The following is an 18,469-nucleotide window of genomic DNA, read 5'->3' on the forward strand; positions in this document are numbered from 1 at the left end:
CCAAATATAGATTTCAGTTTTAAAAAAATGAATTTGAAACAACAAATTACTAAAACATATTTTATATTTCTCTTACATTCCTAGCCATGATATTATAGATTCTGAAGAGAGAAAATTTCAGCTGATATCATATTGGAAAAGGCAAATACTCTCAAAATTTTGTGTCTGCTTCATGAAATATAAAAGTATATAGTCAAATATAGCACACAGAAAAACAATAGCAACTGCTTGCTCCAAAAACTAGACTGGTCATCCTAATCCAAAAAGTGGACTTGAAAATAAAGATGGCAAAGACATGACAAACATACAAACTCTTCTTCACCTTACTAATTCCCTACCTAGAGTAGACATTGATGAATGGATGGATACCAGAAATCAAACCTTTTTGTAATCCTGTTTTAAAGATTTAACTGGCTTAAGTCCAACCTAGCTGGCTGTTTCACGACTTTCTCTACAGTGTGTCTGAATTTTCAATACAATGGAAATTATAGTAAAGTAGCAAGTTTTCCTATAGTTTACTTGGGGATTTTAGAATTGGTCTTACTTGATTTATTCTGAAACTGAGTAAATGAAAATCAAGGCCTCTAAATACATACACACACACACACACACACACACACACACACACATACACAAACACACACTTCAGGAATAGCCAATCCAGGGGGTAATTTCAAAGTCTAGTACATAATTGATAAACACTATTCAAAAATTTTTATTTTTTTATATTCAAGTGACACTCAAGGAAAGAAAAATAACTCTAGTCTACTTTTCCTTCACACAATACAACACTTGGTAGTTTTCACTGAAATCATACCTTAATTTTCAAATCTTTCACCATTTATAAACTCTAAAAAGTGTAAAGATGAGTGATTCAGAGAGTGAGACTATGTAAACCATTTACACAAAGACACTGAAACCCTCTGGAAAAGTTGAATGAGAACAAATCAGCACTTACTTGGCATAAACCACTGATGCACATATCCAAAGATTCTGTATAGCAACGAGTACCATCTAAGACCTTAGGTGCTAGTTCAACAACCAGGGTTGTTCCTTTGGCTTGGCACTTGAGTGAACATGGGTTGTCAGGGTCATTAGACACAGGAAGCCATTCATAAAACTGGCCATGGTGCTTGACATCATTATGAGCTGAGCATTGCTGAGCTCGGAAATCACCTGCTTCTGGTGGGCAGTCCTGGAGAAAAAAGAGAGAAAGGACATACAGAGATTAAGAGGATAGCCCCAAATATGAAACCAGAGCAGCTATATGGTCCGCTTAGGTCTTAGAAAGCAAAACAAATGTCCTGGTCATGATAGATGGAACTTATAATATCATCTTAGAGGTTATATGATTATTTGACTTTCAAAATGTAGAAATCTGAGAAAGCAATCACCTCAAAATACATTTTCTGATTGAGTTTAAATGGAAAAATAATTGGCTTGAAATAGATATTCTGATTAGGTGAGACATACATGTTTTGAAAGTTGTCTATTGGTTCATGATTTCTTCCACACTGTACTATCATTTTGACTTCCTTATAAGTACAACCTAGTAAAGTCAGAGGATTAGTTGAAATTATTTGTCTCTTTCAGTTCTGATATTGAGAGCAATGACAATTGTTTATTTGAATAACTAGCAGTAAGAAGTTATAAAAATTTCATTCAAAAAGTTTTTGTGGAGTTGTAATTTTTTGTCTAGGACTTAGGTTGCATAATATCTAGAATTAAACATGGGGAACAAAAAATATGAAATCATTTATATATGAATTGCTTTGGCTTAAGGCAGCATGGCAGAACGGAAAGAGCATGGACTTCCTCCTTAGATGGGTGGGTGGCTGCAATGCAGTGCAGAGTAATTGCCCCTATTCTAACATAGGGAAGCCTAGTCTTGTGTTAGAACAGAGGCAATAACTGCACAGCTCTCAAGGTTGTTGTGAGAAGTTCATGAGCTCATGCTGGCCAAATATACGCACAAGGAATATACTGCGTAGATGGTAGCTATTACTATGATTATTTAATGAGGCCACAGAAGACAAAGGGATAGAGTGTTAGGAGATTCTCTCAATTTGAATTTTAAATTATATTGTTAGAGATCAATGGAAAATAAGAATCTTTTTGATGTAAGTTTCATAAAGGCAATTTAAAATGTAAAACTATGGCTAACAATGGCCATTATCTAAAGAATAATAAATCTCAGTAAAAGCAAGTAAGATTTAATTTTAAAAAGGCAAATATTGCCTATCCCTTGGAAGGGCTTTTTGATAGGTTTATCTTATTCCACAAGCCTTCAGATTAAAATTTACTATGGAAGACTGTTGTCGACTCTCCAGCTGTAGAAAGGCTTTTATTCTAATTTTTTGTTCTAAATAAAGGATTTCCATGTGGCCTGCAGCAGTTGCCTGTTACTACATTATCATTGTGAGAGTTCTCTTATATAAGGTTTCTTTCTCTGAAAAATCTCTTTACCTTTAAATAAGCATTCTCAAACAGCATTGAAAATTTTGACTCTTTTCCAAAACATTAGTGATACTACTAAAGAGCATATAAGGCTCTGGTAGTTGAGGGAGCACAAATTCTTTCTAGGCAATGTGGGGTAGAAACAAATATTCATTTAGGATGAACATGAAATTGTTCAAAATACAATATAAAATGTCAAAGACATTTTACTGTTAGTATTATGTATTCTCAGAGTGAATAAAACATAGTAGTAAAGGAAAAGAATAATGTATATAACATAGGTATAGATACACAGGCACCCAGCAAGGCTTAACATTTTGAATATTGTCTGAAAAGAGTATGAATAAAAGTTACTACTTATTAATTTTTTAGATAATAGGATGCAGTTTAAAATTTTTAAGATCCATAAATAAATAAATATGTGTGCTGTACAGGCTGTTTACATGTTTATTTTATAAAATAAAACAAAAACTACCTACAACCAGCAAAACTATATTATGAATTACTACAACACAGGTAAATTGTATCAAATCATGACATACAGTACAAATTAACTTTATTTATTTATTTTTTTTTTGAGATGGAGTCTCGCTCTGTCTCCTGGGGTGGAGTGCAGTGGCGTGATCTCGGCTCACTGCAACCTCCGCCTCCTGGGTTCAAGCAGTTCTCCTACCTCAGCCTTCTGAGCAGTTGGGATTACAGGCGCGTGCCCCCACACCCAGCTCATTTTTTTATATTTTTAGTAGAGATGGGGTTTTGCCATGTTGGCCAGGCTGGTCTCGAACTCCTGACCTCAGGTGATCCACCTGCCTTGGCCTCCCAAAGTGCTGGGATTACAGGCATGAGCCACTGCAACTGGCCACAAACAACTTTAAATGTTTAACACCAGCTCCTTTCAGACCATATGTTGTAGAGCACAGAGAAACTGATTTAATATTAACTCTTAATGAACTCACATTCCAAAGACAAGACTTCCGCTTGCCTAATTTACAAATTCTACCAATATCTGCCTAGACCTCACTTACTAACTTCTGCCCTAAAACAACTCTATAACAAACAACTGCCCCCAAACTCTACACATAGCCTTCCTTAAATTTCCCCACTTGAGATACGGTAGAGTCTCTGTCAAGGTGCTGCTCTCCCCTGCTTAGCATGTTTAATAAACCTACCTTTATATGATCCACAAGTTCCCGGTCATTGAATGGGAGCGTCTACAGTTGAACTGACAGTTTAGCAATGTTTAAATACAGTATTTTCATTTGATAGTGCCTATCATCCCAGGAGTCACTTGATTACTCAGTACAAGTACAGAAGAAATAGAGTACATTGTACTGAGGGTACAGTACTTTATTATACTGAAATACAATACAGCAGAACATTGAGGAAATTGTTTGAAATGGTTCCAAACTCCTCTTAAAATTTCCTTTGCCTCCTTTTTCTATACAAGTGAAACAGCTAGAAGGGTCAGGCTGAATCACCTCTGCCTTAATGAGCGGAAGATATAATTAAGAGACCTCTTAATATGAACCAGAGAAAATTTTCTGCACGTTTCCAATTCTGAGAAAAGTGTCAATTATGTTTTTAAATTGATAATGCAATATCATCTTAGTACAGACATAAAACCTCTACAGAGTCTCCTATGATTCCCTTCTGTTCAATAAATTGTGTTGGTTCTTCCCACCTTTCCTAAGACAAATAAGACCTAAAGGCAGTCAAAGGTAAAACAACGAAGTTAAAATGTTAAGACCTTTAGGTTCTGTTTTCTGTGACAAACACAGTAAACATATTTAGACACATCATAGAGAATCAACATGCAGACAGATGTTCTTATTTGCAAGTCACCTGTATCTAATGGCTTCAGGAACACCTGTTACAAATTTTATGGTTTCACAACTAGATAAATAGCTCTGAGAAGAATAATGCTTATGAACATCTTTACTCAGTTTTATCACTACTGTCTTTCCTTCCACCCATATTTTTGTAGGGGTGGGAAAATATATTTTGCTAAATTGAGAATGCACTTAAAACCTGGCGTTCAGAGTTGGAAACTGAACCTGAACCTTTTTAGTGTTTGAGTTTATTTGTACTTGGCAAAATGCAACTTCCTGTTTTAAGAAAAAGGACTGAAGAAAACTTATAAAACAGGTTTAGAAAGCTTCTTAGACATCAAATAGCTTTTACAAAATAACATTTTGATGATTTAAGTGTAAATGAATCAGAAACATATGAATCAAATTTCACTTGAAATACACATGTTTAAAAATTAAGGTGAAGAAGGATTTGGCAAACGTTCTTTCTTTGAACCCAAAACATTTCAAGCATAGTTAAAGACATCCATTGAACCCCTAATGCATCTGGGATCATCCAGCTGCAAGAGTGGAAACTCAAGCAGTCATTGTAACCTCTTGTTCCACAAGTATGCTAATAAAAATAATTTGTATAGAGATTTACCATCTACAAAGTGTTTGGTTTTTAATTATAAATTGGTCCATGAAACCATTATACTTCCTGATCCTTTTGTGGGGTTTTTTGGTCTTTTTCTTTTTTTCCTTTTGCGGTGAATGGGGTCTCGCCCTTCATTCTCCAGGCATGTCTCGAAGTTGCTCAGACAGGTCTGGAACTCCTGGACTCACGCTATCCTTCCACCTCTGCCTCGCTAAGTGCTGGGATTACAGGTGTGAGCCATTGTGCCTGACTCTTCTAAAAGTAAGATTTAGAAACTGATAACCTAACTGTTTTGAAAAATACTTAACATCATCTTTGAAATACCAGCTTTTGGAGAGATGCTTTTTGATACCACAAGTAATCAGTTTTAACCATGAGAGGTAGTTTTCTTTAAGGAATACTGAATGTAGAATGTACTAAATATATATAATGTGGGATTTCTGCTCTCATAATACCCTAGTGGTAAGAATAATAAACTTTAAATTGGCATATTTAAAATAAAGAATAAAACAAAAGAATTATGGTTTAAATATGCTTACATGTATTAATATATTTTTGCACTGAACTTGGCTCATAGAAAGCATTGATGGAGACAATTAAGATAGTCAAAAAGTCTAGTAGTTATATGGACCAAATGCATTCCATCCCCTAGCAAGAACCTGGCAAAAAATATAGTGTGGGAGGGATGCACAGGACTACAGACTCCCACTTCCAGCCCCTCATACATCTCCAGAATTGCCATCAAATAGAAATGGAGCAAGAGAAAGCAATCTAATACTTTTTTTCTTGGTTTCCTGCCTATTTCCAATAAACTCTAAATGTACCTGTGGATTGACAGCTCTGTGTCTTGTTACTGGGCTAAGACTTCCTCACTATAAAAGTTTATTTTCTTTGAAATAATCACATGATCCCACGAATTATTGTATTTAGCCATTTAATATAATCATTTTTATCCCCAAGTTTTAAGCACTCAATTCGAACCGTGTCAGAGCTCTCCTCTTTAGAAGCACAAAAATAAAATCCGACCTTTTATTTGCTCCCATTATAATTCATAAAGTCCATGGAGTTCTGCCATATATGAATCCAATTCAAAACATTTTCTGGTTAATCAACTATCCAGTGGGAAAGATAAGATGGATCCCAGATGTCTCCTGATGATGACAGTAGATCAGATTACACTGTGGGACAAAGGAGGGTCAGGGTTCCCAGTTTACTCACCGGGTGAAATGTACAAGATTCTATCGTAGCAGCTAAGGTGGCAGCATGTAAAAGGTTTTTAAAATGACTTTGAAAAATATACTTAATGTAGATTCAGAGTCAGGAGAAGCGTTAATTTTTCTTTGTTTTCATTCTTTTTAAAGAGGGCATTTTCCTTCAGAGAGACATACCTCTGTTTTTCCTCTTCCCTTAAATATTCAGTGGTTGTCCTATTCTATTAATTTTGTTGTTTCATTTAACCTATTATATGAGTGCCATCCTATTAATGCTTTTATGTGTAGAATCGATATTTGTATCTGACAGTATCAAGAACCTTGGAAATCATATTCAGATGACTACATGTACTGTAGTAACCGAAAAAAAAAATCCATGCTTCTGACTTAATTTTCCCCTCTTAGAAATGTACTTAAACCCCATAATGCTCCTCTACACTGTCCTAATCACTCACTCTCCATAACAGTTACTGTGTAAGAAAATACAATTAGAATTGCCTAGCAAGGCATCTACTCTATCCTCCAACAACTGCGGATAACCACTTTATGTTAAAAACATATGTAGAAATTTACCAGCTACTGGATGATGTTAGAAAATGTTACCAGTTGTTTTACCCTCAAAATATTAGGAACCCTCAATTTACTGACAGTAAAACAAGAAAAGATTACCATAAAAGGCTGCTCTATAATAAATGGATAAATGTTCTGGAAAATATATCCTCTGAAGCTTTCGAATCTTTTAGCACACCTAAGTAGATGGTGGGCTGCCTCTTTTAGATATTTTGGTCTTTGTTACTTGGCTTTCTGTATCTTTTATTCAAAGTTAAGATGAAACCACTGAATAGCAAATATCCATTGATAAAGTCCAATGTACTATATTTTGTTATCGGAAAAAAAAATCAATGTTTCAATTTCTATCTGCAACTCAGACCTCCTCACTTGAAATTCAGACTTATATACAGTAGTCCCCCTCGTCTGTGGTTTTACTTTCTGGGGTTTTAGTTACACACAGTCACCCACAGTTTGAGAACAGGTGAGCACAGCACAATAAGATATTTTGAGAGAATGAGAGATCACATTCACGTAAGTTTTATTGCAGCATGTTGTTATAGTAGAGTTGTAATAGCATAGAGTTATAACTGCATAGTTACAATAGAGTTATAACAGTACAATAGAGTTTATTACAGAATATTGTTAGAAAAATTCTATCAATAATATTAAATGTTAAAATTCTATTTTATTATTTTTGCTAATTTCTCAATGTGATTTATAAATTAAACTTTATCATATGTATGTATGAGAAAATATCTATATTTTCTTACATATGTACATAGATACATGCATTGTATGTGTGTATAAGAATATATCTGTGTTAGTATCTGTAGGGCTAGGTACTATCTGCAGTTTTAGACATCCACTGCGGCTCTTGGAGCATATTCCCTGAGGATAAGGGGGGACTACTGTAGACAACTGCTCACTTGCCATCTGGACATCTAAGACTCATCATGTCCAAACCTCAATCCCTGATCCTCCTGCTATCCCCATGAAATGTGCTCTCCCTGCAGCATTCCCCACCCCAGTCAATGTCAACTCTATACTCTTCAGGCCAAAAGGTTTTTCTTTTTTCTGGCTTAGTCACCCAGGCTGGAGTGCAGTGGCATGATCTTGGCTCACTGCAACTTCTTCTGCCTGGGTTCAAGCAATTCTCCTGCCTCAGCCTCCTAAATAACTGGGATTACAGGTGTGTGCCACCATACCTGGCTAATTTTCTGTATTTTTAGTAGAGACAGGGTTTTACCATGTTGGCCAGACTGGTCTTGAACTCCTGACCTTAAGAGATCCACCTGCCTCAGCCTCCCAAAGTGCTGAGATTAACGGCATAAGCCACCTCACCCAGCCTGGCCAAAAACTTTAAAGCAGTGGTTTTCAAACTTAAACGTACATCAAAATCACCTGAAGGCCTTTTTAAAATACAAGATTGTTGGGGCCCCACCTTCCAGAGCTTCTGATTCAGTAGACCTGGGGTGAGGCTTAATAATTTGCATTTCAAACAAGATCCCAGGTGATGTGAATGTTGCTAATTTGGCAATCCTGCTTTGAGAACCACTGCCTTAGAGCCATATTTGACTTCCACATCCAATCCATTAGAACTATTTTTCTATATACAAAAAACACAGAATCTGATCACAACCAAGTCCAAGGAGCCATCATGTCATGCCTGCGTTCTTGTAATAGTCTCCCAATTTCCCTTCTGCCCTTGCTCTCCTGGAAAGTTTTGTCAACACAGTGGCCAGAATGGTCTTATGAGAGCCCCCATCATCCCTCAGGCCTATTACATCCTATTGTCCTTGCTCACTTAGCTCCAGTCACCCTTGATTTTTCTGGAATCAAGGCCCTGCGTCTTCAGGGACACGCCAGGAACACTCTTACTTTAGGATGCATGCATTATCCATCCCTTCTACCCGGAATTCTCTTTGCCCAGATTCTGAGGAGCGAATTACCTCACCTTTATCAAGTCTTTGCTCAAATATCACCTCCACAAAGCTTAGGCTGCCTACTCTGTGTAAAACTGCAATCCCATTCCCACTGCTGATTTGTCTTTATCCTGCTTAACTCTCCTTTTTCCTATAACACTTAGTCACCTACAAGTATATCGGATAATTTACTCATTTACTGTGCTTAACATTTTATTGTCTGTCTTCTTCTACTACAGCAGAACCTCCAGAAGGACAGCAATCTTTTCCCATTTGGCTTTCTGTTACATACCAGGTACTCAAATATTTGTTGAAAGAATGACTAACACATTGAATAAAGGAAACAGAGGTCATATTTTTTATTGTGGGAACTCCAGTTCTGCTTTCATAAGTCTTGCAGGAATTTAAATCTTAGTTTTCTAATTGATGGAATATCTAATTTTTTCTTTCTTTCGAAAAAAATTTATGAGAATAAATTTACAAGAATACTAATACATTTCAGACACTAGGAAAGTTGGTTAGGGAGTCTTGCCTAGTTTCTGAATAGGCAGATTGATATTTCCTTCTCCATGTAAACAAATTTAACAGGCCAATATTAAGAAACATAAAATGTGCTGAAATCATTTATTATTTAAAAAATAGCCAGACATTTGTAAATTTTATATAACATTTAATGTTATAAGCACACACTATAAAGTATTCATGTTAAAGTACTAAGCTTTAACCCCCAAATTTTGGCCACCTGATTATACTAACATCAAAATTATCATCAAAAGCATTTATTTGTGCAAGATTGCTAGCTGCTATGTAAAATGAAATTAAACAGACATAGTTGCTGCCCTGTCTAGACAGTCTGCATGGAGACAACTCTGTTACATTTTAAGAGCATAATATTTAAATCTGTAACACATCACTATAAGTGCAAAGAAGAGAAAGTGGGGTCAGTTTTGGAGGATGGTGCCATAGCAGGTAAAGGCCATTCTTGGCTAATTTTCCCTCCTTTTTGAAAAGGCCAACAGGCTTTTTTTTTTTCAAAACTAGGATTAAATGGCTTAGGGCACCATATTTTCATGTATACTAGGTATAGTTTAAAACTCCTTGTTTTTGTTCTTTTTCCTGGTGCAAAAGGTTTACAGATTTCTTTTACTTTTCCCCCAAACTCTCAAGTCTTTTGGAAAATAACATATTCAAGGGAAATGAGTGTTTGTGAAAATTAGTCATTAACCATCTTAATACCTTACAATAGATCAAGTTCATGCTCAGTGAAATTATACATTTACAACTCTATGATCTTGAAAATAATACGGAACTCTTTCTAATTTATTCAAACTTCTGGTGTGCCCTACTATGTGTTTACTAAGAGAACACTAGTTACAGATACACTGAACAGCTTTAAACTGTTCCAATGTCTTCATTCAGGTCCAGACATAAAAGATATGAAACGTGTGATATAATGAATCATCAACCCCACCTTCCTTGCTCTATTATAGCTTGTTATCTGAAAACAAATGCTTTGCCAGGCTAGTTTTTAATGTTTCCAGGCATCTGAGAGTTGATCTAAGTAAAAACATTTAGTTTTAAAAGTTCATTTTTTTCCTCTGGGTAGCTTTTGTTTCAGTGCTTTTACTCTTTCTCCTTTGAAGAATGCAGACATTTGGAATCCAGTTCCCTAGAGGTATTTCTAAGACTGGTTGTAGTTTGTCATTTTAGAGTCTTAAATTCTCTCAATTTTGAAAATATTCATTCCTTGAGGCTTTTTATTATTTTTAGTCCCTTTCTTTGAATTCACTCCAATTTAGCAGTATCTTTTCTTAAATCAGCATTTCTGACCTTTTATTATTTTTTATTATAGTCTAAAATAAGTGTTCTCTCCCACCTCCTCAAAATTAGCATATCTGAAGGAGTAATTCATAATCCTTTTGTAACATGGCATACGCTTTCACTTCATAAGCACACAATTATACAGTGCTTTGTTTTCAGACTGCATTTACCAAAATATTTGTGGTGGAAAGTCAGGTTGTGAAAAGGACTAGTATAAGAGAGAGATTTCAGCATATAAATTCCTTGTCACTATTCCTTGGGTCTGTTGCAAAACAAGTTCCTTATGTTTCTATTTACAAGTGAGGTGGGGGCTGGCAAGATGGCAGAATAGGAACAGCTCCAGTCTGCAGCTCCCAGTGAGATCAACATAGAAGGCAGGTGATTTCGGCATTTCCAACTGAGGTACCCAGGTCATCTCACTGGGACTGGTTAGACAGTAGCAGCAGCCCATGGAGGGTGAGCCTAAGCAGTGTGGTATGTCATCTCACCAGGGAAGTGCAAGGGGTTGAGGAACTCCCTTCCCTACCCAAAGGAAGCCATGAGGCACTGTGCGTGAGGGACGGTGCTATCCGGCCCAGACAGTATGCTCTTCCCACAGTCTTTGCAATGTGCAGACCAGGATATTCTCTCAGGTGCCCACGCAACCAGGGCCCAGGGTTTCAAGCACAAACCTGGGCGGCCATTTAGGCAGACACCAAGCTAGCTGCAGGAGTTTTTTCATTCCCCAGTGGCGCCTGGAATGTCAGCAAGACAGAAACATTCACTCCCCTGAAAAGGGGGGCCGAAGCCAGGGAGCCAAGTGGTCTAGCTTAGTGGATGCCACCCCCATGGAGCCCAGCAAGCTAAGATCCACTGGCTTGAAATTCTCACTGCCAGCCCAGCAGTCTGAAGTCGACCTGAAATGCTGGAGCTTGGTTGGGGTAGGGGCATCCACCATTACCAAGGCTTGAGTAGGCAGTTTTCCACTCACAGTGTAAACAAAGCCCCCGGAGGTTTGAACTGGGCAGAGCCCACCGCAGCTACGCAAAGCTGCTGTAGCCAGACTGCCTCTCTAGATTTCTCCTCTCTGTGCAGGGCATCTCTGAAGGAAAGGCAGCAGCTCCAGTCAGGGGCTTACAAATCAAACTCCCATCTCCTTAGGACAGAGCACCTGGGTGAAGGGGAGGCTATGGGTGCAGCTTCAGCAGACTTAAACGTTCCTGCCTGCTGGCTCTAAAGAGAACAGCAGATCTCACAGCACAGCGCTAGAGCTCTACTAAGGGATAGGCTGCCTCATGAAGTGGGTCCCTAACCCCTGTGCCTCCTGACTGAGAGACACCTCCCAGCAGGAGTCAACAGACACCTCATATAGGAGAGCTCCAGCTGACATCTGGTGGGTGCCCCTCTGGGATGAAGCTTCCAGAGGAAGCAACAGGCAGCAATCTTTGCTGTTCTGTAGCCTCCGCTGCTGATACCCAGGCAAACAGGGTCTGGAGTGGACCTCCAGCAAACTCCAACAGACCTGCAGCAGAGGGGCCTGACTGTTAGAGGAAAAGTAACAAACAGAAACGAATAGTATCAACATCAACAAAAAGGATGTCCACACCAAAACCCCATCCAGTCACCAAAATCAAAGACCAAAGGTAGATAAATCCATTAAGATGAGGAAAAACCAGTGAAAAAAGGCTGAAAATTCCAAAAACCAGAAAGGCTTTTCTCCTTCAAAGGATCACAACTCCTTGTCGGCAAGGGAACAAAACTGGATGGGGAATGAGTTTGATGTATTGACAGAAGTAGGCTTCAGAAGGTGGGTAATAACAAACTCCTCCGAGCTAAAGGAGCATGTTCTAACCCAATGCAAGGAAGCTAAGAACCTTGAAAAATGTTAGACAAAATGCTAACTAGAATAATCAGTTTAGAGAAGAACATAAATGACCTGATGGAGCTGAAAAACAGAGCATGAGAACTTTGTGAAGTAAACACAAGTATCAATAGCCAAATTGATCATGTGGAAGAAAGGATATCAAAGATTGAAGATCATCTTAATGAAATAAACCGTGAAGACAAGATTAGAGAAAAAAGAATGAAAAGGAATGAACAAAGCCTCCAAGAAATATGAAACTATGTGAAAAGACCAAACTTATGTTTGATTGATGTACCTGAAAGTGACGGGGAGAATGGAACCAAGTAGAAAACACTCTTCTGGATATTATCCAGGAGACTTCCCCAACCTAGCAAGACAGGCCAACATTCAAATTCAGGAAATACAGGAAACATCACAAAGTTACTCCACAGGAAGAGCAACCCCAAGACACATAATTGTCATATTCAGCAAGGTTGAAATGAAGGAAAAAATGTTAAGGGCAGCCAGAGAGAAAGGTTGGGTACTGACAAAGGGAAGCCTAACAGATCGGACTAACAGCAGATCTCTCTGCAGAAACCCTACAAGCCAGAAGAGAGTGGGGGCCAATATTCAACCTTCTTAAAAGAATTTTCAACCCAGAATTTCATATTCAGCCAAACTAAGCTTCATAAGCGAAGAATAAATAAAATCCTTTACAGAACAGCAAATGTTGAGGGATTTTGTCACCACCAGGCCTGCCTTACAAGAGCTCCTGAAAGAAGCACTAAATATGGAAAGAAAAAACTGGTACCAGCCAATGCAAAAACATACCAAATTGTGAAGACCATTGACACTATGAAGAAACTGCATCAACTAATGGGCAAAATAACCAGCTGGCATCATAATGACAGGATCAAATTCACATATAACAATATTAACCTTAAATGTAAATGGACTAAATGCCCCAATTAAAAGACACAGACTGGCAAACTGGATAAAGAGTCAAGACCCATCAGTGTGCTGTATTCAGGAGACCCATCTCATAGGCAAGGACACACATAGGCTCAAAATAAAGAGATGGAGGAATATTTACCAAGCAAATAGAAAGCAAAAAAAGCAGGGGTACAATCCTAGTCTCTGAGAAAACAGACTTTAAACCAAAAAAGATCAAAACAGACAAAGAAGGGCATTACATAATGGTAAAGGGATCAATGCAACAAGAAGAGCTAACTATCCTAAATATATATGCACCCAATTCAGGAGCACCAAGATTCATAAAGTTCTTAGAGACCTAAAAGAGACTTAGAATCCCACACAATAATATTGAGAGACTTTAACACCCCACTGTCAATATTAGACAGATCAACAAGACAGAAAATTAACAAGGATATTCAGGACTTGAACTCAGCTCTGGACCAAGTGGACCTAATAGACATCTACAGAACCCTCCACCCCAAATCAACAGTATATACATTCTCCTCAGCACCACATTGCACTTATTCTAAAATTGACCACATAATTGGAAGTAAAACACTCCTCAGCAAATGTGAAAGAACAGAAATCTTAACAGTCTCTCAGACCTCAGTGCAATCAAATTAGAACTCAAGATTAAGAAACTCACTCAAAACTGCACAACTACATGGAAACTGAACAGCCTGCTCCTGAATGACTACTGGGTAAATAATGAAATTAAGGCAGAAATAAATAAGTTATTTGAAACCAATGAGAACAAAGAGACAACATACCAAAATCTCTGGGACACAGCTAAAGCAGTGTGTAGAGGGAAATTTATAGCACTAAATGCCCACAGGAGAAAGTGGGAAAGATCTAAAATCGACACCCTAATATCACAATTACAAGACCTAGGGAAGCAAGAGCAAACAGGAACAGATTTCAAAACAGGAACAGGAACTCAAAAGCTAGCAGAAGATAAGAAATAACTAAGATCAGGGCAGAGCTGAAGGAGATAGAGACATAAAAAATCCTTCAAAAAAATCAATGAATCCAGGAGCTGTTTTTTTTTTTTAAAGATTAACAAAATAGATAGAGCACTAGCCAGACTAATAAAGAATAAAAGAGAGAAGAATCAAATAGACGCAATAAACAATGATAAAGGGGATATCACCACCGATCCCACAGAAATACAAACTACCATCAGAGAATACTATAAAGACCTCTATGCAAACAAACTAGAAAATCTAGAAGAAAGGGATAAATTTCTGGACATACACCCTCCCAAGACTAAACCAGGAAATATTTGAATCCCTGAATAGACCAATAACAAGTTCTGAAATTGAGGCAGTAATTAATAGCCTACCAACCAAAAAAAACCCAGGACCAGACCACAGCTGAATTCTACCAGAGGTATAAAGAGGAGCTGGTACCATTCCTTCTGAAACTATTCCAAACAACAGAAAATGAAGGACTCCTCCCTAACTCATTTTATGAGGCCAGTATCATCTTGATACCAAAGCCTGGCAGATAAACAAAAAAAAGAAAAAGAAAATTTCAGGCCAATATCCCTGATGAACATTGACATGAACATCTTCAACAAAATACTGGCAAACCGAATCCAGCAGCACATCAAAAAGCTTATCCACCACGAACAAGTCGGCTTCATCCCTGGGATGCAAGGCTGGTTCAACATACATAAATCAACAAATGTAATCCATCACATAAACAGAACCAATGACAAAACCACATGATTGTCTCAATAGATGCAGAAAAGGCCTTCAATAAAATTCAACACCCCTTCATGCTAAAAACTCTCAATAAATTAGGTATTGATGGAACATATCTCAAAATAATAAGAGTTATTTATGACAAACTCACAGCCAATATCATACTGAATATGCAAAAGCTGGAAGCATTCCCTTTGAAAACTGGCACAAGACAAGTATGCCCTCTCTCACCACTCCTATTCAACATAATATTGGAAGTTCTGGCCTGGGAAATCAAGCAAGAGAAAGAAATAAAGGGTATACAAATAGGAAAAGGGGAGGTCAAATTGTCTCTGTTTGCAGATGACATAATTGTATATTTAGAAAACCCCACTGTCTCAGCCCCAAATCTCCTTAAGCTGATAAGCAACTTCAGCAAAGCCTCAGGATACAAAATCAATGTGCAAAAATCACAAGCATTCCTGTATACCAACAATAGACAAATGGAGAGCCAAATCATGAGTTAGCACTCATTCACAATTGCTACAAAGAGAAGAAAATACCTAGGAATACAACTTACAAGGGATGTGACGAACCTCTTCAAAGAGAACTACAAACCACTGCTCAACGAAATAAGAGAAGACACAAACAAATGGAAAAACATTCCATGCTAATGGGTAGGAAGAATCAATATCGTGAAAATGGCCATCATGCCCAAAGTTATTTATAGATTCGATGCTATCGCCATCAAGCTACCATTGACTTTCTTCACAGAATTAGAAAAAACTCCTTCAAATTTCATATGGAACCAAAAAAGAGCCCATATAGCCAAGAAAATTCTAAGCAAAAAGAACAAAGCTGGAGGTATCACATTACCTGACTTCAAACTATATTACAAGGCTACAGTAACCAAAACAGCATGGTACTGGTACCAAAACAGATATATAGACCGATGGAACTGAACAGAGGCCTCAGAAATACCACCACAAATCTACAACCATCTGATCTTTGACAAACCTGACAAAAACAAGCAGTGGTGAAAAGGTTCCCTATTTAATAAATGGTGTTGGGAAAACTGGCTAGCCATATGCAGAAAACTGAAACTGGACCACTTCCTTACACCTTATACAAAAATTAACTCAAGATGGAATAAGACTTAAACATAAGACCTAAAACCATAAAAACTCTAGAAGAAAACCTAGGCAATACCATTCAGGACATAAACATGGGCAAAGACTTCACGACTAAAACACCAAAACCAATGGCAAAAAAAGCCAAAATTGACAAATGGGATCTAATTAAACTAAAGAGCTTCTGCACAGCAAAAGAAACTATCATCAGGGTGAACAGGCAACCTACAGAATGGGAGAAATTTTTTGCAATCTATTCATCCGACAAAGGGCTAATATCCAGAATCTACAAAGAACTTAAACAAATTTACCAGAAAAAAAAGCCCTATCAAAAAGTGGGCAAACGATATGAACAGATGTTTCTCAAAAGAAGACATTTATGCGGCCAACAACCATATGAAAGAAACCTCATCATCATTGGTCATTAGAGAAATGCAAATCAAAACTATAATGAGATACCACCTCACGCCAGTTAGAATGGCGAACATTAAAAAGTCAGGAAACAGCAGATGCTGGAGAGGATGTGGAGAAATAGGAACACTTTTACACTGTTGGTGGGAGTGCAAATTAGTTTAATCATTGTGGAAGACAGTGTGGCGATTCCTCAAGGATCTAGGACCAGAAATACCATTTGACCCAGCAATCCCATTACTTGGTATATACCCAAAGGATTATAAATAATTCTAGTATAAAGACACATGCATACATATGTTTATTCCAGCACTGTTCACAATAGCAGGGACTTGGAACCAACCCAAATGCCCGTCAATGATAGACTGGATTAAGAAAATGTGACACATATATACCATGTAATACTATGCAGCTATAAAAAAGGATGAGTTCATGTCCTTTGCAGGGACATGGATAAAGCTGGAAACCATCATTCTCAGCAAACTAACACAAGAACAGAAAACCAGACACTGCATGTTCTCACTCATAAGTTGGAGTTGAACAATGAGAACACATGGACACAGGGAAAGGAACATCACACACTGGGGCCTATTGGGGGATGTGGGACTAGGGGAGGGATAGTATTAGGAGAAATAACTAATGTAGATGATGGGTTGATGTGTGCAGCAAACCACCATGGCACGTGTATACCAACATAACAAACTTGCACATTCTGCACATGTATCCCAGTATTTAAAGTATATATTTTTTAAAAAAGCAACTTTCCCTCAGCAGTGAGTTCAAACAAGACACTGTTCCTATGATTATTACTTCATTGTGCTTTTATGCACATTCCTCTGTGCTTTTTAATTATATATAATTACCAGGCAACAGGGAATAAAATCTGTTTAATCTACAATGAAACGTGCTAAATAGAAAAAAAAGACAAGTGAGAAAGAGTGAGGTTGATAGATTGCAAATATGGAGATTGCAGTTGCTTCATGGAACATGTAGTTCTTATGCCAGTCATTTACCAGACAAATGGAAAAAGGCACTTTCTAGAGCAATTAAAAGATAAATGCCATGTTGGACCACTTGTAGAAGACTCTAGCATTTCTCTTCACCTTCTCTCCTTCCCAGTCTCCAACAAACCACCTGATGTTGTCTGCAGGCTTAACTTCTTTTTGGTTGTCAGTGAATCCTGACAACATGGTGTATTTCCTGGCAATATATCTAATCAATGCTCCTTTCCCGGCGGCATGCAACACAGCACCATGAATGACTTGAAATACCTCTTTTAGTAACATTTTTGTAGCATACAACTTAAGGTTAACCTGGGTCATTTCTTGCAAAGTCAAGGTCAGGCCCTTATTTTAATCACTATTGAATCAGTTCATTAAAGAACGATTCTAGAACTGGAAGTGGTTCTCACCTGAGAGAAAGCTCCAAGTCTATGGGTGAAAGAGAAAGACATCTATTCTCTAATCACTGCAATAGAAAAGAGTCTCCTCTCACCCAGATTCCTCTCTGGGTGGTAAACTCTAACCCTGACCATTAATGCAAATCCTTTTGGCAACAGACAGGGTGTTGTCTTATGTCACATTGTCCAAAGAGAGAAAGCAAGGAGTTCTCAGACTGTTTCATGATACCAGTGAAGACCATCTGCACCTTTCCTTACAGACTTTGGAATGAGGGGAAAGAAGTAGGGTTCATACGGACAAAACCATGGAAAGAGTTTAATGACCCTGTCACTTCCTTCCCTAATCTCTTTCCAACTTCTAGATCAGAATTCCTCCTACAGATACCCAAGTTCATGGTTAATGCTATATAAATTGACCCCATAAATAAGTATTTCAGGTCTCAAAAAGCTTCATCATAGATTTGGTGACAATTCTTTCCAAACTGAAGGTTAAAAGCCATGCCTTGCTGCCTCCAGAACCACTTTAAATATAATTTCTTTAAATATAATTTTAATTAAAGTGACATATGAATGGTTTAACATATGAGTCTAATCAAACAATATCATGTGCCAAATTTACTGGGTTATAAGTTTAACGGA

At 37.6% G+C, this 18,469-nt stretch overlaps 1 protein-coding gene across 10 annotated transcripts in view; it reads right to left on the reverse strand.

Moving 5' to 3' along the window:
- Positions 1-18,469, reverse strand: part of ADAMTSL1 (ADAMTS like 1) — a 1,026,435-nt gene that overhangs the window by 344,299 nt on the left and 663,667 nt on the right. For all 10 annotated transcript variants that reach the window (XM_054521046.2, XM_054521045.2, XM_063713990.1 and 7 more), the window contains one exon: positions 959-1,195. In XM_054521046.2, coding sequence (XP_054377021.2) covers positions 959-1,195 — 237 coding nt within the window. The remainder of the gene's footprint in view (positions 1-958; positions 1,196-18,469) is intronic.

The sequence above is a fragment of the Pongo abelii genome, chromosome 13 (genome assembly GCF_028885655.2).
Source record: "Pongo abelii isolate AG06213 chromosome 13, NHGRI_mPonAbe1-v2.0_pri, whole genome shotgun sequence".
NCBI lineage: Eukaryota > Metazoa > Chordata > Mammalia > Primates > Hominidae > Pongo > Pongo abelii.